The sequence below is a fragment of the Anabas testudineus genome, chromosome 1, assembly GCF_900324465.2.
Source record: "Anabas testudineus chromosome 1, fAnaTes1.2, whole genome shotgun sequence".
NCBI lineage: Eukaryota > Metazoa > Chordata > Actinopteri > Anabantiformes > Anabantidae > Anabas > Anabas testudineus.
In genome coordinates this window covers 14,019,065-14,043,191 of record NC_046610.1, presented here as the reverse complement: position 1 = coordinate 14,043,191, position 24,127 = coordinate 14,019,065, and the positions used below count along the sequence as shown (strand labels likewise).

At 39.1% G+C, this 24,127-nt stretch overlaps 2 protein-coding genes across 4 annotated transcripts; one reads left to right on the top strand and one right to left on the bottom strand.

Annotated features, from left to right (window-relative positions):
- Positions 1-14: 14 nt before the first annotated feature.
- clockb (clock circadian regulator b) lies at positions 15-16,589 on the bottom strand. Of its 3 annotated transcripts, none has more exons than XM_026359008.1 (24): positions 16,437-16,589; positions 14,420-14,511; positions 13,813-13,969; positions 13,362-13,450; positions 12,685-12,744; positions 12,261-12,409; positions 11,156-11,247; positions 10,836-10,925; positions 10,556-10,676; positions 9,888-10,001; positions 9,434-9,552; positions 9,240-9,322; positions 8,987-9,093; positions 8,736-8,883; positions 8,442-8,517; positions 7,717-7,861; positions 7,453-7,556; positions 7,030-7,233; positions 6,403-6,561; positions 5,730-5,927; positions 4,841-5,034; positions 4,107-4,236; positions 3,632-3,766; positions 15-3,430 (listed from the first exon to the last, which is right to left on the bottom strand). In XM_026359008.1, exons 4-24 carry the CDS (start codon positions 13,376-13,378, stop codon positions 3,059-3,061), a joined length of 2,817 nt encoding a protein of 938 aa, XP_026214793.1. In that variant the 5' UTR covers positions 13,379-13,450; positions 13,813-13,969; positions 14,420-14,511; positions 16,437-16,589; the 3' UTR covers positions 15-3,058. The 3 variants fall into 3 exon arrangements, with proteins under 3 accessions (XP_026214793.1, XP_026214795.1, XP_026214794.1); XM_026359010.1 differs by having other exon boundaries at positions 3,632-3,763; XM_026359009.1 differs by lacking the exon at positions 16,437-16,589 and adding an exon at positions 16,013-16,121.
- Positions 16,082-24,029, top strand: si:dkey-245p14.4 (PH-EXOC1_like domain-containing protein). The gene is made up of 4 exons (XM_026359011.1): positions 16,082-16,135; positions 20,665-20,787; positions 21,054-21,232; positions 23,517-24,029. The coding sequence occupies exons 2-4, from the start codon at positions 20,667-20,669 to the stop codon at positions 23,784-23,786; spliced, it is 570 nt and encodes a 189-aa protein (XP_026214796.1). The 5' UTR covers positions 16,082-16,135; positions 20,665-20,666; the 3' UTR covers positions 23,787-24,029.
- The last annotated feature ends 98 nt before the right edge of the window (positions 24,030-24,127 follow it).

Here is a 24,127-nt window from a genome sequence, read left to right as displayed (position 1 = left end):
GAAGACGTCACATGTCATATTTGCAACTGTTTTTATTTTCAAACTGACCAAGAGGGGAGAGGTTGGGTTATAATAATAGCAAACATTTTGCTTCAAAATATTGATTATTATTACATTTGACTTTGGGGTAGATAAAGGAGCACAGTTCAAGAGCAGAAGAAGGGATTAACATACATACAGTACGGGTAAGCATAGCACCATTTCACACTGAATACTGGTGTTCTTATTTTGTGTATGTGTACAGTATTATACTAGAACTAGGACTCTTAAGAATCAAACAATGTAGTGGAAAGATGTGTATCTGCATGGGGTGGGGAGGAGGGGCTCACTGTCTTGTCGATCGCGTCCCATTTCAAATATCCTACACCTTATCTTTCAACAGCTTTTAAACTTCTTTTACAACCACATATTGTCAGAAAATGACTGTTGCAAAACACAAACAAAAGGTATGTGATTGTGAAACATTCAGGGTATTTTTTTTTTTGTAACAATGCAAAGGCTGCAAATAAGACTGTATTTCAGATTCCATGTGTGGATCCTGTGGAGCAGTGAAAAACATGATACTCGTTTTCCTTCATCACAAAGCTCAAATGTTCTCCATAATCAACATTTACAACATCCATTAGTCTCTTAAAAACACCTTTACATTCTTTGGGCTGGGTATCAGTGACACAAACTATAAACATTTCGACATTAGCTTTTAGAGTGACGCCTTAAACACAAACTAATCTACAGAGGATCTACATTTGCTACGTGATGGTGGAAGACCTCGTCCAAGCAGTAAGACCCTCGCTATAAAGTCTTTCATCTATTTTTTTTTTTTTTTTGGTGAACTAATTCAAGAAGTGGATTAGCCCCTGCTAAATCGCGCACACTGCTATGGAAATCTAAAATAAAAACATATCGCTGAGGGTTACTATTTGAGACTGGCCTGATGTGTCGGTATTGTTATATGTGTTGAGTAGTCTGTCACTGGAAATCAACAACAGAGCCTATTTCTTTACAGCCTGAAAGGTGACCAATGCCATGCATTGCCTATCATCCATCCTGCTCCTGTCACACTGTCTGTTTCCGTATGAAAATATAATGGGTTACAGTGACAGTTAACATGCATACAAACTCTCTCTCTCATACACAAACATGAGCCCAACCTGGGAGGAAGTTTCTTGAATATTACAATTATTTCTTTATACTGCAACGCAAGAACTGATTGGCTATCGCCAGGGGAATCCAATACTGACCCCCGAGTGATACAAGAAGTAGGATCAAGAAGAGGAGACACTATATTCTTACAGACACGCACACACACACACACACACACACACACACACACACACCCACACCCCAACACACAGTCTTTACTCTACTCAAAGACAAAACAACACATTCTAAATGCTCCTTTACCAACCGTTACACTTCCTCCAATCCAAGGCTTTTCTGTTGATATGGCTTACAACTGTAGCTCAGAAGCTGAGTCTACAACCAAACAAATGGACTTGGGTCCAGTCCTGGTTTTAACTGCTGTTTGAGAACTGAGAGATAAATGAACTGAACTGCATGAGGGTTTCTGAGGCCTAGGAAGACAAGAAAGGATGAAGCACAGATGATACAAAAGACCGAGAGACAGATTTCAGTCTGAGGGAACACTGAAGTTTCTCTATAGTTCTTTACATTATTGCAAAAACCCCTGCCCCTAAAAAATAGTATATTATACTTATCTCTTTAGAGACTTTAGAGACACACCCCTCCCTTTTTAATTGGATTAGGTAACAAAGAAGGTTCTAATAAATTTTGGTCAAACTTGTTTCAGTCACTACGCGCCACTATGATATTTCTTTCTCTGGTCTTTGCAGCATCACATTCTAATCCCTCCTTGTCTGGTTCCAGACTGAGGCAGAAGCTAACCACATTCCTGAGAATACAAGTACCATCCAGCGAAATCCTTACTAAGTCAATTATTGTAAGACACAAGGGGCGACAAACACACACATACACACACACACGCACACACAGACAACCATAGACACTCATGCCCACTCATGCACACGAAGATTGTTTTCTCAAAAACACACACTAGCTCACAGAATCGCACCACAGATTACAAACAGGTCTCGACAGTGATTTACTGTACACAACCACATCAAGTGAGGATATACTGTTTGTTACGTATAGGGCTCTCTGTTAAAAAATAATCCCTACTATATACACACGCATTAAATTTATTAGGGGTAACATCTTGTTGGAAAATATATACGCCTTTGAATAGTCTGCGTGAAATAAAAAAAACAAAAACATAATTGACTATGTTATTGGCACTTCGAATCACTAAACCCCCTATTTGTACAGTGATCACCCCGCTAATTCAGTTGGACTGTAATCTAGCTTCCTGCCAAACATAATTTGTAATTACAAAGTTAAAAAGAGCCATTATGTCTCAGAGACACAGTGTTTAAAACACAAACATCCACAAAAACCAAACCCGAGCCCAACTTTGTTTTTAACTGACTGACAGTACTTTAAAGCCTGAATCTGGACTTTTTCTTTAGAGAAGTGGGGAGGGGGAGGAGGGGGCCTGAAGGAGCCAGAAAACACTTGAACAAAGTAAAAATTCAATTTTCAAAAGCGACTAGTAAAACCTTACACAGTTATTCTTTCCATGCAATCATATAAAATACTACATTTCCGTTTCCTGTTAGGCTATATTGGATATTTACAAGTTTTTCATATCATACAGTAAATCTGTACAAGGTCAGTCCACGTTGACACATCTTCAAGAGGAGTCCATTGTTACCGTGGCGATGAGGCAGATCTGGATTTTTGGAGCTCCTTCACATCTCTGCCTTCCTGTTGCCATGGTGACAATCCTCAGTGAGTTCCACAAGGACTCTCTGGCTTTCCTTTCCTATGATTCATTTCTTTTAGATGGAGAAAGGGAGGACAACGACTTCAGGGAAAAGGAAGTTGGTGTCAGCCACGTGACCAAAACAAGTAAATGCAGCAGTCCTTTAGGAGTTGCAGTTCCCCACGTTTCCTAATTTAACACATTTTCCTCCAGACTTTACTGCGGTTGACTGCTGACACTGTCAGTCCTGTGCGATGACACAGCTTTCAGCTGTTTCTGGGGCTGTGATTTTAGCTGCTGCTGGTGCCTCTGGTGGTGCGATTGTTGCTGCTGCTGTTGTTGCCTTTGCTGCTGTTGCTGTTGTTGTTGTTGCTGCTGCTGCTGTTGTCTTTGCTGCTGCTGCTGCTGCTGCTGCTGCTGCTGCTGCTGTTGTTGTTGTTGTTGTTGTTGCTGCTGCTGCTGCTGCTGCCTTTGCTGCTGCTGTTGCTGTTGCTGTGTGGCCTGGGTGAATGTGCCCTGTTGTTGGAGTGGGAAAGCTGCTTGCAGAATTAGCTGGGTTGACTGGTTACTATGGAGAAGACGAGTGCCCTAACAGAGAAACAGTGCAAATATTTTAGAAAACACACTGTTAATTGCCTGTTTTACTATAATCTTCTTTTTACGCTTTCCCCAAAGTGTGTATTAGCATTAATTTGCTGCAGATAATAAACTGCATTTACATTGTACCTTCTAGTCAGCAAAATAAAAAACAGACTCAATTCAATGATATCTGCTGCCCCCTGTCGATACCTGTAGGAATTGCTGTTGTTGCTGCTGCCCCTGCTGGCCGCTCTGAGCCACGACAGCTGTCTGGTTTTGGCTATCGGGCTGAACTTGTGGTGGTTGGGCAGGTTGCAGTGTCAGGGTCTGAGTCTGCCCTCCCTGCTTAAGTGGCACAGGGGTTAAAACAGAATTTAAAGGGACATAGTTATGAAAGGTAAACAAATATTTATACATTTAATCTCACTTTCTGAGCAAAATATGTCTTTGATTTACACTAACAATAACATTTAAGTAACAACAGTAAAATTTTTCCAAGGAAATACAGTAAACTGATATAACAAGCCAATTTCCCCCACTAATACCAAGCGTTAAAATACACTGATCTGCTGAGTGGTAATGTGCCTCCCACATGATCACAGTAGTGCAGAGTAGTGCTCATTCCTGACCTTAGGCAGTTACATATTTATTAAATCATTAAGGACTCATACAGTTTTGTCTTTACCTGCTGACCACCAAAGGGGTTGTATGCAGTGACCACCTGGCCCATAAACATAGAGGTGGGCACCATGACTGCACCACATGCCATTGGAGCTGTCACAAGCTTCGTCACCAACTGCTGCCCTGCTGGGAATCTGGAGAGAATAAAACAGGGAAAAAGAAAAAGAAGAAAAAATATTATTTAATTTGAACTTTGCTTATGGTTACAAAGTGTAAAATGTGAAAGATTTAACAGCATCTAGTGATAAGATTGCAGAATGCAACCCTTCTGATCACCAATCACACCCCACACCCCCATTTCGAATCACCTCATCCACTGGTACTATGTCAAGTGAAGAGATTACCTTAGATAGCGAGAGCATTTGTAAACTGGATTTAGTTGACCTATTAAGTATGTAAGAATATAGGCTAGAGTTTCAGTTTAAGATAGCAAATATTACTGTAACTTCAGTGTCACAAAATTTAAGCAAAACACAATTTCCTTTGTAGAGCCACTGTTTGGTTTGTCCATTCTGGGCTATTGTAGAAACACGGCAACTGTGAAAGGGGACCCGCATCGTATCTGTATATAAAAGGCTCATTCTACGCTAAGGAAAACTCAGGTGATTACACACAAATGACAACTCTATTTCATTTCTGCTAATAAATTTTCTAAATTAAATGGTTTGATGAATGCCAGTTCTGGTTGATAGGGAACAGTGTTTCTCTGAGTATTAGGTTGGATTTTTGTCTTCTTACCGGATCTGTCGGTCCTGTGTGAAGGTTGCCACAGCTGTGCCTTGCTGTGTGTTGTTCTGCGGTAGGCTGGTGCTGATTTGCAGCACATTGGGCTGCCCTGGCTGGGAAATCATCATGGTGTTATACAGTGGAGCAGATACAGAGCTCTGGGTCTGAGGCTGAGCCTGGGGAGGTTGCTGGGGCTGGCGCTGGGGCTGGAGAAAGGAGAAAAGGATGAAGAGACAAAATATAAATGACAAAAAACAGAATATATTACCTAAGGGCCTATTATTTTTTAATTACTGTTCAATTTCATACTTCTGTATCACCTGGTGCTCTTGCTGTAGAACACAGCTAGCGTAACTGATTATAAACCCAAAATATACAGAGAAAAAAGGAAAATGTACAAATTTATTGCTTTTGTTATAAAGGTTCATCATGATTATCTATCATGTGATAATAATAATAATACTATGGAAGGTGTATCTATGCAGTGGCAAACATATCAGTTTTACTATCTTGTACTACTGCTGTGAGCATTCTGTGAAGTGTCTCACATCAAATAACTCCCCATGGCTCTCAGAGTCATCTGAATGTTATGTATAACTTCACAGAACAGTACTGTGTTTGTGTAGTTGAATTCTCCACATAGAAGTGACCTAGAAGTGTCAAACATTTGCACAAAGCTAGTATTATCAGAGGACCTTGAATGTAGAGGATACAACTATATTTGGACCATTTCCTTAAAAAAATAAATAAAATAAATAAAAAGAGAAAAACTTGTAAATCTTTTATCTTAATGTTTTTCATTTTGATGTTGCATTCACAGATCATACTAAATGTTCTTATGTGAATTTGCAAAAAAGGAAAGAAGCATCTTCATAGGCTCCACAGGCGCTTTTGGACCCACCTGTGTGAGGGTGTTGGTCTGCTGCTGTAGGCTCTGCTGAGGGGGAGGAGCCTGTTGCTGGATGGTAAGTTGCTGAGTTCCTGAATGAACAGGGTTAATTGCTGTTTGCTGAACCTGACTGGTCAAAGCAGGTGTTTGCTGGACCGACCCCACCTGAGGGAGCTGTATGTTCATCGCTCCACCCTGCTGCAGCAACATCTGTTGAGATGAAAAAAACAAATATCACTGCATTCAGTTATCTTGGCAGATACAGTGTTTACTGCAATAATAGAACTTTAGGAAAATAAGTTGTGTTACAGGGTACACGTTCAGTTCAGTCTTTAACTCCACTTGCCTCTGAATGAGGAACAATAAATGTACATAATGCATTATTCTAGTCTTGATCTAGGTCAGGCAAAGTCAGGTCTGACATAACACAAAAAGACAGAGCACAACATGCTGACTAGGAGAAAATAAAAATAAAAGTAAAAGGAGACAAGATTCTGGAGAACAGTTCAGAGTTAGTGCACAACATCATAAAGTAAATGTCACGAGACAATAAAGAGTCTACATTTAATAACTATACAATTGGAAAACTAAGCCTTGATTAAGCAGTGTGTCTGTATTAAAATTTGACACATTTGACATTTTCAAATGCTACTACCTTGACTACTGGGTGTGTCCACATCCTTACCTGTATGCCCTGTCCCTGGACTCTCTGCAGTTGTTCCTGGATATGTCGCAGCTCCTCCTGCTGCCGCTGGATGTTGGCCTGGATCAGTCTGGTCCTCTGCTCCAGCTGCTCTTTTAAGTGCTGCATGGCATTCACCTGTGCGGAGAACTCCATCACAGGCTACGTGAGTAAAAAAAAAAGGTCACAAAGAAGTAGCAGTTAATTACCTTGTGTGTATGCACAGCAGTTTCCAATAACTGATTCCTATTATAAAACACTGTCAAAAAAAACACTACAAACTTCAGTAGGCCTGCGGATAGTGTTGATTTATGCTCATTAATTTATTATTTACTTACTCACTAACCAGTAAATTATTTGGTCTATAAAATGGCATCTATAAAAAGGCGTAAGAATGCCTGTCAGTTTTTCAGATCGCAGTGTAACATCCAATAATCCAAACTCTAAAAGGTATAAATTTTACTATAACAGTTCCCTAAAAACAGATTTTCTCATAAAAACTGTCTTTGTTGGTCCTTGAAAACCTGGAACCATTGAAATGTCAAACTGTTATGGACAAATTTTTTGTCAGTTAGCTAGTGATAAATCGATTCACTTCAGACAACCCAGGTGAAGTGCCACCATACTCACCTGCACATTTGTCGTTAGCTGTTGTGGTTGTTGTTGCTGTTGTTGCTGCTGTTGCTGCTGCTGTTGCTGCTGTTGTTGTTGCTGTTGTTGTTGCTGTTGCTGTTGCTGTTGTTGTTGTTGTTGTTGTTGCTGCTGCTGCTGTTGTTGTTGTTGAGGGACCATGCCTGGAGTCACACTCTGGCCTGTAGTCTGAGAGCTCATTGACTGCAAATGTACAGATGAAGAATATTAATGTTTCATTATTATTAATATTAATATTATTATCCAAAGTGTAGCAAATTCTTTAATGCCAATACATAAATAGAAAAACAACATAGTTTGAATTTATTTCCATCTCTATTTGTGCAACTTGTGGTCACAAAAAATAGTTTTTATTAAATAGAAAGTTAGCGTTTGCCACATGTAGTTTAAGTTACTGCTCACTTGACTGCTGATGGAAGACCGACGCTGAGATGTCATCTCCATGGTGGACGCCAACGACTGCCGAGGAGGCGTGGCCATGTCCATATGAAGCTTGGAGGCTGTTGCTGTAGAGACAAAAAAAAAACGATGAGTAACCGTGCTGTTCAGACCCAACATAATATCATGTTTTAGCAGAAAGCCAATCATCTCATTAAATCACCAGAGCTGATGTGTTACTGACTCTTTAAACATTATGTACGTAGATGCAAATATGTGTGCCCTTACAAGTGCAAGTGTTGTCAGAGACATGCGATGAGGACTTGCGAGAACTCCGTGAGGAGGTGGAGGGTGTCCGGCTGTGGTCAAATCGCTCCAGAGCTTCCTTCAGGCTGGATGTATTCAGCTGTGACTCTGACCCAGAGTCCTGACTCTATAGACAGGCAGAGGAAAAATATGCTTGATAGTCAAAAATGCACTGACTGACTATACAAAACATCCAAGCTGGTGAAAAGGTGAGCACAGGATAATTCAGGATAAAATCTATTAAATCTGATGAACCCATGGTTCAGGAGAGAGTAAACACACTGAAGCTTAGCATTGCCTTAGATACGATATTTGAACAATACATTTTAATTAATAGCTATTAAAAGCACCCCAAAGTGGCCACATTAACAAATTCAACTGGATAAATGTGAGTCTGTTTAAAGTCCAATATATGATACAGAAAAGAGTTGTTGTTCTCATTATAGTACACTGACCAAAGAAAATGTTGCCTTCATTGAGATAACATTAGGGAGCAGCAGTCAGTCGGTCAAAGATTTATAGATAGTGGGAAATGTTAATAGACCGAAGCCGTTCACCAAGAAAAGTTAATAGATAACTAAACTGGAGAAAAAGCCTTTGACTTCCTGTTGTATGAGACAGCATACATTAGAATATCCACTAATTAAAACCTTAACGAAGCTTAAGGATGGGGATGAGTATAGATGATTTTAGTAGTAACTGCTCACCTTATCCACAGTGGCCTCTGGGTTAGACTCTTCTATACCCAGCTCTCTGCGCTGCTCTGCCCTCACCTCTGCATAGCTGCATTTCAGACAGAAAACCTTGGTTAAGGACAGTCAGGAAGATAGGGTGCATGAGTGATATGAAAGAAATAAATGTTGTGTCACCAGTAAATTGATCAAAGAACTCAATACGATGACACTTTAAACCTTGCAGGCCATTATGAATGGCCTGGAAATGTACCATTAGTAAATGATAAAGAGAAAAACAAAAGATGACTCAGCATTCAGCTGCTGTACCTGACTACTGTGTGTGTGCAGACAATAAACTCAGGTCGAGAGTTCCACTGATGATAGGTGATGTAGTAGTGCGTCTGTAGCCAGATCCACTGTTGACCTTTAGTCAGGAAACGGTAGTAGCAAGACTTCCCTTTGCCGTATTGCATCACTGAACAGAAGCAAGAAACAGGCAGACAAGGGCAGGGCTGTAAGAACCATCATGGCTTCAACAAAGAATTTCTAAATAAATGTGAGTAAATGTGGGCACTCACAGTGTTCGTGACACCTGGCCAGTGTTTCCAGGTCATCCACATGGTAATAGTCGTACCCTGATGTTCCCAGAACCTCAAAGGGCAGGTAGCCTATGATTGGTGGAGCTCTAAATAGAAGAAAAATGATCACTATCAATCACACTAACACAAAAAGGTAATAACGCAGCCTTCGCAAGTCCTGCAACTTAAAAGTGTAGTACACTGGCAGCTTAAAGAGCAATGCACAGGTAAATAGTTTGCATGTTAAGTGTACCTGTGGTCTAAGAAGAGAAACTTCCATTCTAGACTGTGCCTCGAGGTGAATTCTTCATTGGGCTCCTCCACTGTACACATCTCCTATGAAGACAAAAGGAAAATCAACGATGGATTATAAAAAAGTGAACTGTTTAATAAATTAATAGTTCAGCGTGGTTGTGCTTGATGTGTTAGCATGCGTTTATAGCGTACCTTGATAAACTGAGGTTTGGCCAGCCGCACTGTGGCTACAAAGCACACATGGTCATCAAACGCAGGTTGTAGCGACCGCTGTAACACACCTGCCAGACCATTCCTTGTGACGTTGGGAACTACACAATACAGAACAAAGTCAAGAAATATACAGTGTGGTTCTGTGTGGGTCTGTAGGCAGGGCATGAAATGATATATACAAAGTGAGTAACTAATGACACATTTGTTTTGGATGTTTCACTTAACATAGGGCTGACAGAATATTTTATCTTTGTACTGGTTTACTCTTTAAAATACATTTGTGTTTGATATGGAAATAAGCAAATATATACATATTCTAACTTTTAAGAGACGTTCCTTACTTTCCTTAAATGTCAAGTGAGTTATCTTAAATTTGTCATATACAACAATATTTAAATAAATAAAATGATAAAATATGGGTGTAGCCACTTACCATTGTTGACTGACTTGAAGTTGCCAATGAATTTAACATATTCATATACAGGGGCTTCTTTGGGGTCAATGGCCCCTCGTAGTATGTGGCAGCAGAACTCCATATGATTCTTAGCTGGAGACAAAAAATACAAGTTACTGGAGAATGCACATTCAGTGGGGGTTTATAAGAAAATAGAGATGAAAGAGTGACAATTATGTCCAAGAAATGTGCAAATAATGTGACTGAAGAATAAATGTATTTTTAGATGTTCATGTGCTGCTGCAGGAAGAATTAACTATGGTTCTTTGTTTAGCTGTTCTAGTCTGAAAAGTTGGCCATCAGGGCCATGATCATTTTAAATCCACCAAATTACTTGAACAGAGCAGGATTTAAAATAAACTAGCAAAATAAGCTCAAGAGATAAGAAAGCCTTACACTTATATGTACAATATGGCTTATAATAGTTAATGGGATACACAGTATTTTGTCTTGTTTTGTTTCTGTCATTTCCTTTGACATTAAGAGCACCACACTCATTTATATAAACTGAAAAAACCTAATAATGGCCTTAAGCTTTACTTCCAGATGACAGAAGCAAATGTTAATCACAGCATTACAGCACAGTATTATTGAATAATGTTGAATTAAGTAGGAAGTATATTGTAACATGACTGGGTGTTACTGACTCTTCAGATAATCAGAGCTGAGGCTTTCTGGATCAGTGGGGTGTGTGGACAGAGCTTTGTACACATCGGAGTGTTCTCCAATAGGCAGAAAGTTTAACAGGTTCTGGTCCACCAAGTCCGCCTGTTACGAGCACAAACACACATGCATGAAAAGACAAAGTCATGCTAGTCATCCTGGCATATTTCATCCTAACCACACAAAAAAACAGTTAAAGCTTGTTCTACAATATCGTGGATGACTAATATATACTAGAGAAAAGAAAGAACCTTTGTTACTCACTGGAAGGTGTTCTAGTAGTGAGGTGACGCTCTCAGAAACATAGAGGATGTTTCCATCAGTCATTATTGCTATAAAGAACCCATCCAGAGCCTGATTAAGGGGGACAAGACAAAGAGAACTTGACATTTTGCTCTGTAGCAGTAGAAAGGCTGAAAATATAATTGAATGTAGAAAAAAAAACTAATTATAAAGTATTTTGTTTAAAAAATATATATATTTAGGGTACATTATAAACCCTAGCACTTAGCAGTGGTAATAACATCTGTTTTGTGACCAGCTGTAACAGACTCGATTACAGTATAAAATGTGAGATTTCTGACCTCTAGCATGAGCTGGGTGAACTCTTCGTTGCTAAGAAACGGAGGCTTCCAGTCCTGCCTGATCTCACTTGACTCAGACTGAGCTGCGATTTCTGACAGAGGACAAACGAGCAATTAAAAAAATAAATAAATGTCTTTCAGAAAAAGTCAAAAGAAAACATGATGAGGCAACATGACATAAAAGAAACAAAAGAAAAACAAAGCAGGCATCATCACAGAATAACATACACTGATAGTTCAAGTCTTAAAGTTAAAGCGAGAGAGTAAAACAAAACTGTGGATATAACAGTGCACCAGTGCAGTGGCAGGTAATTCAGCAAAACAGTCATAAGGGCTATGATTAAAATGAATAGTTACCCATGCACAGTAATTAAATATGTCAGCATGAAATAATCTTTGTATTCAGGTGGTGATCAACTGGGATTATAGGGGGGGTGCATTATGCCAACAATACACAGTCTTAATTACGTTGTAATTTATGCAGTATCCACGTAGTGGTAGACAGTAAACAAGACCTGATAATAGTGCACATGACAGTGAATAGGGTTGTTCTAGATGAAGGCCTGACAACTATAACCTCACGAGCCAACTTTGCAGTACCTCCCCACTAACCTAAGAATACGGTGGGAAACGCCTGACTGAATACATTCATTTATATATAACACAGATCTCTCGTAGACTCAAGACGATCTATGACAGTATGCTGGTCTACAATATGAACAGTGCTGATTTAAGTATTAATTATACAACAATTTCTAGTAAGCAGGATTGGATTAAGATTCTTTAAATATAATCTGCGCAGTTGTGAATCTAAATGTCTGACAGATCAATAATGAAATCATTTTATTAAAGCAGGATTAGAACTTTTGGGACTGAAGTATTTTTATGACAAACTCTAAAGGTTTTTGGAAAATGTCTGTGTTGACTACAGCTTTTTTCACTGCTCGCTGCTGGCGCCATCTGCTCTCACCTGCTTTACAAGCGAGGCATGGTTCATCTGGAACAAGCCTGATGATAAACCACAATATGGAACAATATGTGTGTACCTTGTGAGGCATTCAGCATAAACACAGGAAATGAGGTGAAGCTGGGAGAAAGCCCTGACCTTTGTGTTTACACAGGAAGTCGATGCTTTTTTGTAGGATGGTGGACTTGTCCATCTTCCTGGTGTTGCCGGGCAACATTGTGCCAAGTTCTTTGATGAGGACATTGAACTGGTCTCTCCGTTTCTTCTCTGACTTGTTACGGGACACACTACAACCAAACGACAGTGATAAATTTGAGTAAAAATGTTATGCTGTCATAGTTTTAGCTTTCATGTCTGTTTTTATCCAGACTGACAATTTGGATGTACAGAAAAAACACAACCTCTTCCTTATATGACTCTAAAGAAACAAGAAAACAATGCGTGCCTTGTACGGCGTATGATAATGTCACTTTTGACACATGATATTCTCTACAGGACCTAAATCTTTACAAGTGTAGATCTGTTCAAAACATAATCATTTAAATATCATGGGACCTTTTACCGTTTTGCTTTGTCCTTTTCATCTTCTTCCATCAACCCATCAAAAATGCTACAATCATCCCTACAGGAAAAGAAAGAAAAAGCACACAGACTGTTCAGACCTTTTTCTCAAGTAACTTTGTGGTTTTCAGTGTCTGCATTCTTGCAGATTGAAAGCAGATATGCATTGTTAATAATAGCTAATGACGGATGTTGGCTAATGAGAGGATTCCTACATGCCAGGAGCAGGATTATTTTTAGGTCACACAAAAAAAGAAAGTGAGACAGAGAGAGAGAGACCCAGAGAAAATGAATGTTTTGTGCTTGCCAAGAAGGTAATAAGCACATCTGCATTTTAACAAGGTGTATTCTTGCCTACAATTAAATTTACTTTCATGCATGGAAGACAAGAAATATGTCTTAGAGTTTTATTGTTGCAGGCTATTTAATAATAATATTATTAAGTGTAAATAATTACATGTAAAAACAACAACAATAATAGTAATAATAATAATAATAATAATAATAATAATAAATATTGTGGTTGTTGCTGTTTTTGTTGTCTACTCAAGTAGAACACCTAACATCTATGACCTAAACAACATACAATTGAATTTACATGATGAAGTTTTTATGAAGCCTTAAAAAATTTATAGCAAACAGAGTTCATTTTGTGTGCGCGGTTGTTTTGCACCATACCCTATGCTTGATGTCATGGTGGCTGCTGATCAGGGCTGTGGCTGCAGTGAAATGCTCTTTAGGCGTGAGGTAGGCATTTGGAAGACCACCTGGGGAGAAAAACATGTATATCATGTATTGACAGCTAGGGTAAAAGTGTGCTGCAGCGTGAGACTCAAAATATGATCCATGTTCGACCAACTGAATGAGCCAAATAAAACACCAAGAATAGACATCAAATTGTGAAATGCCCAAACATTTGCATCCCTTATACAAACAAAACCCACTTGAAAAACAGGATAAGTGATCAGATCTAAAATAAGAAGAGGCAAAGCGTGTAATTATGCAAATTTGATTCAAACTTCTTGTTGATACAAGCATGTAATATATATATGTATTTGTATTAGACAGGAACATGTTACTGGAACATGTTACAAAGCTTTTATCAGTGTGATGTGTAGTAAATGCTTACCTCACTGCAGCTTATGCACGCCGTCAGTTAACGTTTTCTCAGGGATCGTAGAAAGGGTTTGGGGTCAATGCTGACTCTATGATCCAATCTGGCGTTGGGGTCATTGGGTTCAGGAGAGAGCACCAGACCACAGAAAAGATGCAGTGGTCAACCAAACCTGTGAAAGAAAACAGCGGAGTAAGCTGGGGTCACAGTAGGTCAGTGGGTCATCTTTTTGAAATTTTTGTCTTTATTGCCAAGGTGAAGAAAATATTTAATCACGAGAAGCAGAAGAGCTTAATGTTGGAATGTTAATGGCCCAATAGGTTACCAGCACAGTATACATCGTTACTCTTTATTTACTACTACTAATACTACTTTATTTGTCAAGAAACCAGTGTCACAGGGTGCAATTTGGCATATTGAATTAAACCCTGTTAAGTGTTAATAATAATATACTATTATATATATACTACATATATACTATACTGTATATACTCAATTTAGCACAGACGAAAACTGGAAAAAATCAGCTACAATGCTTATTATAATATTAATACTTCAAACACTTGTGGTGCATAGTAACCCAATTTTGAAAAAAGCACAGAGTAAATTAATTTTGACTTACTTTATGGAATGTTTCTTCGCAGGCAAAACTAACTGTTTGAGATCCTATCCTTCTTGACACTGACAAATCTTCATATGTAAGTCAGAACCTCCCTGCAACACAAAAAAACAAGGCATGTTCACATAAATATCACTCAGCATGTATCTTCACTGTTTTCCATGCATGCAAATTCTAAAGACCAACAAATAATGTTTGCTGGTTGCTGCTAGTTAAAAACAGGAAATTATGAGTATCACCAAGTAAAAAGTAAAACATTGTTGATTGTCTGATATTTAAATAATTATTGGTTTCTACAGTCTCACTGAAAATGTGTCAAAACTCCTTAAGGCCGAGATCTAGTCCAGATGGGGTCTGACCAACCATGTAAAACCCAAACAAAATGACGATTTATCATATTAGTATTTTGTGCGATAATTTTTTAATTAATTAAGTGTGTTTATCTATCAAGTCAGAAACACAATATATTCCTATCACATTATAAATAGCAGCTAATTCTCACAACTGAGACATTGTAGCTAGGAAATCCTAGTATTCTTGCTTGTGATGCAAATGTATTAACTAGTTATTATTAATTAGCAATTCATTTCATGTAAGACTGTTACTGAAAATTATTTTCTGGTTCGGTTAAACAAAGTTTCCTAGAGTCCAAGGTTATATCCTGAGATTGTAATCCAATCACCACTCTAAAACCTAATGATAGTCTGTTTGCTATTGTATATGTACAATAAAAATCAAAGTCTCCGCTTAGAAACAGAAAATATTTGACATTTTTGTTTCACAAAATAGCTAAAATAATTACTAACAAAGTAGGTGTCAAATAATTTTCTAAATCAGTTAATTTATGAGAGCTCTAATTTCAGCATGTCTTGTCAAGCAGACCCAGACACCAGCTGAATCACAGACCATCACACTCTGGCCCAATGAGCTCCATCACACAGGTTCTTGCAGAAAGATAGGACTGTAAAAAGCGAGGTGACAGCTGGTACAGGATATTAGTATCAGCCTGAGTCCTTATAATAATATAACTGCTTTGTTGAGCTATCTTTAAGACCTATAGTGGCCCCGGGACACTACTTTGGGAAGCACTGACCTGACCTACAGTCATGTTTTCCTCATGGCCACTAAATGAAGCCTCCTCCACTGGACGACTGTGTCCACTGCACACCACTGCCAATGAATAAACACAACCCGGCCAAGCGGAGACGAGGTAAAGCAGTCAACTAACACAACCCTGAACTATTATTCAATCCCAGTAACATGTTAATATATGTTTTAGAGCCACAGGTGTTCGTTATACAACCGACATAGAGGAACCCTTAACGTTAAGTGTACAGCTAGCTAGCAGGCTAACTAAGCTTGCTACTGAAAAGTGCCCATTTAACTCTGAGGTTTAATGCTCGCACTGCCCCGTTTGCTCCGGCTACACTCCCACAACACTGAATGACACCGTTAAAAGGTGTAAGTATGTCACATTTGTCAAATTAACAACAAGAATAAGCAAGTCTCCTCTCTGCTCCGAGCTGGCGCCGAGCCTCAAGCTGTCACGCAACTGACACTGGAGAAAAATAATCTGTACAAATTTCACCGTTGTACCTGAAACACCGCGAGAAAAGCTGAAAGGCTGAACATCAGAGCCGATCACCGTCCGACAAAACACACAAACGCAGGAGAAATGCCAGAAAACCCAGCGATGGTGGAAACATTTTCGCGGCAGATGTATGTACACACACACACACACACACACATACATACACACACAGTTGCTGAGCACAAACATGCGCACACGCTCGCCCACTCGTACACACACACACACTCTCACTCACACACACACTGGCTGCTCTGAATGTGGGTCACTGGGCCTTGCTCTCCCTCAAGCGTGCGGAAACAGTCCCGAAGCCTCCTCTGCAGTCCGACCGCTTCCGCACGCTAAAAAACACCGTTCACCGACCGCAGCCGCCGTGCTGTCGGACGATCCGCGACCACCGCCGGGTTTGAAACGATTTAAAAGACCCCTTACCTCCGTTATTAGTCGACAGCAGCCTCCGTGTTTTGCTTGCCTGAACGTTGCAACGAGGTGGTGGGGGCCAGGAGGACTCCGGGTTGAGGAAAAAAACAGGAGGCCTACTTCATATTACGACGTACAGTCATGCGCAATGGAGACAGTAGGGCGCACTATTTGTACAGTACAGTAGCAGCCGCACGGAGGAGATCGCACTGTGATATCCAGAGGAGAAATGACTCCGCGTATTTTAGTGGCTTTTCGAGTCAGACCAGTCCACTGTCACGGCCACATGCTTTTTATATATATATATATATATTTGATATGCAAGATAACAATTCTGCGTTGCAAAAAGGGTGCATCTAAAAGTGAGAGTGGCGCAAACGACCGAGAACAGGAGCCATAATTAGATGTTCCATATCCCAGCAATGTCAACATGAGTTACTGACGTCACTTTATTATTTCCAGGAAATCCCTGTTTTGGTTGCGGTGAATGGGAGGTGAATGTGACATTGGATGGTGGCTTGAAAGTGTAGCTGATCAGGTCGGGGATGGCCCCGCCTCATGACCAGGGGTTTCCCTGATTATCGGTATCCAATCACAGGCTCTACGGGCCATGGGGTTCAATGAGATTCCCCTAGAATTAGTGCACATTCACGTTATAACCCCCTTTTTCTGAGATGTAATGTGGAATTATACGCTCGTTCCACTATTGTTCTCAATGACCGTGTAATTAGTAATGACATAAACAGTAAACATAACTCAGAGAAAAGTATGTATACAAGTAAATGTGGCCTGTAATTTCCTAAAGTGAACACACAGCAGTCACAAAACAAGATAACATTAAAGAAAGGACATTAGTCTACACAATAATGTGGGAACTGTAGAAAATACAGGTTACTGTATATTGTCTATATGGATGACAGAATATATGTTTTATTGACATATAAGTCACATACTGTATAAACAGAGAAAATAAACAAGTCGTTAGGGTTAGGATCATGCCTCACTGCTGCAGTAAAATGGAAGCTGTCTTATTAGGATCAAACCACTGTTACTAAAAAAGATATTGACATTTAATCTACATTTTAAATTAATTAATACCTGTATATAAATCATTCAAAATTTAAATGCTGGCAAAACATAATTTCCACAGTGGGATGGCTGAATTAAACTTGTTGTATAGACCTGGGTCATTAATGTGGCAGCCCTGCTACATTTGTAGATGGGTTTTGGCTGTGTCATCCACAAACACATCAGTCATTTAAATACTGTAATACCAGCACCAAGTCCCTCAACAGAAGACAATTGTGTTTAAACATTTATTTTGTCCAACAAAATGTGCATAAGTACGCCTTTTTTAACTGCGACAGCCCTTCCACCATACTACACTAATTCACTGAGCACAGATGGTCCCTGAAAATGAATACTCTCATGAAAAGCAGGTAGTTTTGCCCCTTATATTAAATATCTGCATTACTGTCAAGAGTTTGGGAATGTAGCAGGAAAGGCGATCCCCTAGATGGGAAGATGATCTCATAGATAAAGTCACACATAGAAATGATGAAGCAAAGTTATAGTTGCAATGGGAATTAATTAGAGGGCTAAGTTCTTTGGTTGTGCTGTATAATTAATGAAATATGTTTTCTACAAACATCTTTGCTCCTTCTGGTATTTCCAAAATACAAGTCACAGCAAAAGAGTGAATTTCTAAATTGCTCTATGAGGCAAAATTAGCTAGTTTATATTTTCCTGAAAAATAGAGGCTGTAAATGAAGCTTGGCTTTATCTTAACTACAATATGAGTCATTCCTCTGCTTTAATACATGAGCACTCTGGCACAGGTCACTTTCCGCATAATCTCCCTGCCTTGACTGCTTTTATCAACATTGCATTCACATCTGTCCTCTGTCGTCACAGCAAAGCCTACCTGACCAAAGCTTAAGGCTGCAAATATAATTGCCTGGCCCTGAGCTTACAAGACATCATGAACATTGTTGCACCTGTGAAACACTTCCTGTAAGTTGTGACTCAACAAAAGACTTAAATACATAATGCAGTCCATAAGTAGCGTGATCTAATTTATAGGAATCTGTGCCATAAGATTATACGTACCTACATTCTTCATTCTGTGGAATTATGACCAAAACATTATAAAATAATAATAAAGAAATACATTACTACCAACTATAGTGTACACATACTATGTCTAGAGTATGGCTAGTGAAAACAGCAGTTCTCCGTACCAGCACCACACTGACACACTTGTAATTCCAGCCTTAAAGCTCATGCCTTAAACAAGTGTTTTCATTAACACTCTTCTAGTTTACTTAATATATCCCAGTGCCAACCTCATTAATTCTTTCCTTCTGCTTGGACTCATTATACTGCTGACTGCACCTTCACTGAATTCCTCTCTGCCTCCTTTTCCTTTATTACTCTCCTTCCGCTCTGTCAACTAAATTTGCCCCTAGATCATTTTTAAATCTTTTCTAGTTAGTTTGCATTTGTTGTTGCCTGCTTCTTTAGTATTAACCTGTTTTCCTATTATTTTCTCTGCTCTCTCATTGTTCTACATCACATTACTATTTCTCACTTGGATGTTTGCACATACTAAAATGTGAAGGATGATAGGAATGCTCACATAATTAATCACAACTCCTCTTCTGTTCTTAAAAATACAGATTCATTTGAAACATCATTCATTGCTGCAGTGCTTCCAATGAACATGCATGAGAAGTTAATGCACCCTTTATTCTTTTGCTTAAAAAAAATGCTGTTGTGGAAATTCTTGGATTTTTCCAATTACCCTGAAAAAAAAAAGAATCAATTTGATGTACATGACAGAGGTAGTGGGGTTAAAGTTTGTACAATAAACCTCATGTGTTATTCATGAGATTGAGAGAACGCTTGTATATTTGCTTTCCTCACTGCTTCCTGCCCATCCTCTCATTTTTCCATCTCAGATGCAGAAAGCCTTTCAAGTGAACACCCACAAAAAAAAAAAAACATCAAGAACAACAACGATAAAGCACTTAGCTGTGGACTGACCCATCTTTGTTTTCACAAATGTGACAAATCCAATGGAGCCACTCTTTCCTGGTAACAAATCAAATCAGTGCTTTGGTCTGCTTCGTTCTGGGGTTGCTTTACTCATGGTAACGTCTTCCCATGCTGCAGTGACCCACTGTCCATGAACTGGAACTTAAAAACATGCTCAAAAATGTTATATTGTGTTTTCTCCGCTTGTCAGTACATCTCCCTTTATGTGCTTGTAAAATCCATCTATTTAAGTGCTTCACCCCACTTGTACTTGTACCTGAGAGATTGAATTACTACAGGGTAATGGAAACCCTGCAGAGTGCTGTGGGACATCCTTTTCCCACACAACAACCGTTTAATCACAGACAAACATTGGGCACAGGGCCATAATATATATCAACGTCCATATGTGAGTGAGTGGAAGAGAGACAGAAAAACCACAGAAAGTCAGAAACAGACTGTCTTTGTGTGTCGTGGAAAAAAAAAAAAAAAAAGAACAACACATCACCTCATACAGTACAACTACAGGACAGAGTGTATTCATGTCAGACACACGTCAGTCAAGTAAGTACAAATTTCAAGAGTGAAATCCATATTCTCAGGAAACAATCTTAGTCAATATCAGCATCATAATGGATCTTAATTGAAGCAATAAAAAGCTTACATTGCTCCCATGCTAATAAATACCTCCTTAGCAAGTTGATACAAAGATAGTATTTTAATGAAAGACAAATATGGAACATATCATTAAATCACAACAGAGTGCTGTGTGTGTGCACTTGTATTGCTTATGTTGTGGGGACTCATTTTCCTTGCGGGGGCCCCATGTGTATGATTACCTGTACATTATTACATTTAAGGTTAGTCAAGGGGTGGTAAGTGGGGTAACTCTCCCAGAAATGAACATAAGTCAATGGAGTGAAGCCATGGAAATATATGTGGGGGAGTGTGTGAGTTGTTGTTGCTGGGGGTGGGGGGGTGTCTGAGGAAGAGTAGGAGCTTAGTTCACACACAACACATTTTTACGCGGTCTGACCAGAGGAAACAGCTCACTGTCACATTTCATTGCTGTCCATTATCCTTTCTTCATCTTCCCCCCTTGGATTTTCTCATACCTCCTCACCTCTCTCTTGGTTTTCCTGCCTTATCATTTTTAAAGCATTCTGCCACCGTCCAGCTTTGTGTTTTCCCTTCATATCTTCAGTGATGTCGTCTCTTCTGAGGGAGGAGATGCAGAGAGTTTTATTCCGACCTGCTAAACAGAGACTCGTGGAGTTTATTGAGATTGAAGAGCCGTCGCATGGAAAACATTTTCTCTGTGTTTCAGGTAAACAACTTTCTAAACGTTGAGAGCCATTTATATGAGTTAAATTTATATCCTTGAATGTAATTTATAATAATGGTGTTGTGTTTGTAAAGGAATTTTCTTTTACAGTACAGTTTTTGATTATAGAGAATCTGTAAAACAAAAAAAAAAACAAAAAGAAACTGCTAAAAATGTTCTTGTGTTAAATCATCTGTGTAAGTTTGCTCTTTTCAGGGTTCGGCACTGCAAATGGTTACATTTTTCAAAATTTCACTGTTTTTCTGCAGTTGGAAAAAACAATATGGTGCAGTTATGTATAGTGCGATGTCAAATATCTCAGCCATCCCTAAAGTCGGGAAGTAAAAAGCCAGGCACCAAACGCTCCAGCATACAGGACTCTTACAGAAGGACAGAGGTCTGGTCCCTGCAAGACCTGACTCTTGTTGACGGACGAGACCCTGACGTGGTAAATAAAAGCATTTGTATTGCAATTCCTTTTGCTTAGTTTTGTATTGTTGACAAATAGAACATGCAATATACATATAAAATGCAATTCTTCATAATTTTATTTGTCTAAGAAATGCAAGTATGTCATTTATCCAAAACTATATTTTCAAATATAATTTTTCATAATAATTCATGCAGTAATTTCTCAATGCTACATGTTACTGGTATGGTTTTGTGTAAATCCTAAATAGTCTCCCACTGGGTCCCTAAGTAACAGCAAACACACAGAAACAAAACTAAAAGAGTAACTACAGTGCCTATAAAAAGTATTCACCACCTTGGATGTTTCATCCTTTTATTGACATTATAAATCAATCATGGTCGATAAAAGTTGGCGACTTTGACAAACAGATTTCAGAAAAATACCTTATTAATGTCAAAGTCAAAGCAGGTTTCTACAAAGTAATGTCAATTAAATAAAAATATGTACGGTGAAAGCAGTGTTTGCATTAATATTCACTCCCTTCACGTCAGTATTTAGTAGATGCACCTTTGGCTGCAATCACAACATGGTGTCTGTGTGGATAGGTCTCAGTTAGGCTTGCACACTGGACTTTTATGCCATTCTTTTTTGAAAAACTGCTCTAGCTCTGTCAGGTTGCGTGGGGATCGGGTGTGAACAGCCCTCTTCAAGTCCATTCACAAATTCTCTATTGGATTGAGGTCTGGGCTTTGACTCGGTCCCACCAGAACATTCACCTTGATGTCGGTAAACCATTTCTGTGTAGCTTTTGCTGTATGCTTCAGCTCATTGTCTTGCTGAAAAACAAATCTTCTCCCAAACCGTAGTTTGTCGTGCTGGCTGAATAAGATTATTGTCCCATATTTTGCCACATTCATCTTACCCTCTACCTTAAAAAGCCTGGGGCCAGCTGCCAAGAAGCATCCCCACTGTAAAACATGGTGGTGGCAGCATCATGCTGTGGGGATGCTTCTGGTGTGTTTGTGGTGATGTGCAGTGTTTAGTTTGCGCCAAACATAGCTGTCTTGTCTGATGGTCAAAAAGCACCATTTTGGTCTCATCGGACCGAAGAACCATCTTTTACTGGACCATGGAGTCTTTCACATGCCTATTGGCAAACTCAAGTCATGTAACATGAGTTTTCTTCAACAGTGGCTTCCTCCTTGTCACTCTCCCATAAAGCTTTGACTGGTGAAGAACCCGGGCAACACTTGTTGTATGTACAGTCTCTCCTATCTCAGGTGCTAAAGCTTGTAACTCCCTCAGAGTAGTCATCAGTGTGTTAGTCGTCTCTCTCACTAGTCTCCTTCTTGCACTGTCACTCAGTTTGTGTGGACGGCCTGTTTTAGGCAGATTTAGACATGTAATATATTCCTATCATTTCTTGATGATGGATTTCCCTGAACTTGAGGGGACGATCAGTACCTTGGAGATTTTTATGTATCCATCTCCTGACTTATGCTTTTCAATGACCGGTTCTCTGAGTTACTCTGGGAGTGTTCTTTTGTCTTCTTAGTGTAATGGTAGCCAGGAATACTGAATAACCAGTATCTGGACCTTCCGGGCACAAGTGTCTTGTCTCACTTGAGACACATTCACTGCACTCAGGTGATCCCTATTTCACTAATTGTGGGACTACTAGCACAAAATATCTGTACCTCTGTTGTATTAGGTCAGTTATTTTCAAGGGGGTGAATATTAATGCAAACACTGATTTCACCGTACATATTTTGATTTAATTGACATTACTTTGTAGAAACCCCTCTCAATTTCACATTAATGAGGTATTTTTTTCTGGAATTTCTTTGTCAAAGTCGCAGACTTTTATTGACCATGATTGAATTATAATGTCAATAAAAGGATGAAACATCCAAGCGGGTGAATACTTTTTAGAGGCACTGTATAAAGATTTCCATAAATTCATTTTTGTGCATAGTCTCATTTAACCATTTTAATAATGTGGTCTGGGTTAATTATGGTTTAAAACAAACTTCGATTTTATGAAAATGTATCTGAAACCTTTCATTCACATTTCGTGTGTCAATAGCATCTTCTCCAAATGAGATCAGTCATTTAGATGCGTCGGCATGGCCTTCTCTATAAGTTGTGATAGATTTCAACTATGTAGAATGTGCTGCCGAAATGAATGCATGCATTTGTCAACATTATTTCGGGTGTCTTAGTCAAGTAATGTTTAAATACTAACCTTTTAATTAGCTGTAAATTGGCTTTTACATATTAAACACTTTGACGGCTCCCCCCACCTGTCCCTTGGTTTCAGGATGATCCCTGTTTCCTGTTGCACTTTGACAAGGTGCGGACAGTGACAGCCACAAGCTGCTCAGCCAAATACTCTATTGTGCGTGCCCTGGTTGCTCTAAGTGACCGACACTGTCAGAGGTCACTGAACCTGCGGAACTTTGACTGGAGCTATATCAAGCCCACCTCCTTCTACTCCAACAGAGGAGACTGTGTTGTTCTGTCACAGATATGCTTCTATGCATTCAATTTGGTGTGTCTGTCCATGTGTCCTGTGCCCCTGGATGCATAATGAAAAAAAACAATGTATGTGTTTGTGTGTGTAAGTGTACATTAACGTATGTGTTCTGTTGTATATAACTTGCGTTAATTGAGGGGTGTGGACTTACTGTAAGCTTTTGCCTCCCATTACACTATTAGTGTATGTATGTACCATGAAATATCTTCAGCATTACCTCTCTAGTGAATATATCTTCATGGAAAGTTCAAGTTTCAAGCAGCTCTGTAACTTTTTGGACCTTTTAAGTAGCCTACTTATTCAGTAATCTCTTCTGTGTGTAATGTAAAAATCTGGATTTCAGATGAACAAATAAAGCAGTAGCCTACTAAAGTCTTCATAATACTTGTTAAGTT

What these genes read in the sequence shown, in the direction of transcription:
- si:dkey-245p14.4 (XM_026359011.1), top strand. Translation starts at nt 20,667, where the DNA reads ATGTCGTCTCTTCTGAGGGAGGAGATGCAGAGAGTTTTATTCCGACCT. An exon ending in ACATTTTCTCTGTGTTTCAG is followed by an intron (nt 20,788 to 21,053) that starts GTAAACAACTTT and finishes GTTTTTCTGCAG; the next exon opens with TTGGAAAAAACAATATGGTG. An exon ending in ACGGACGAGACCCTGACGTG is followed by an intron (nt 21,233 to 23,516) that starts GTAAATAAAAGC and finishes CCTTGGTTTCAG; the next exon opens with GATGATCCCTGTTTCCTGTT.
- clockb (XM_026359008.1), bottom strand. An exon ending in TTTCTCTTCTTAGACCACAG is followed by an intron (nt 9,094 to 9,239) that starts GTACACTTAACA and finishes TCTTCTATTTAG; the next exon opens with AGCTCCACCAATCATAGGCT. An exon ending in AGACCAACACCCTCACACAG is followed by an intron (nt 5,035 to 5,729) that starts GTGGGTCCAAAA and finishes TCCTTTCTCCAG; the next exon opens with CCCCAGCGCCAGCCCCAGCA.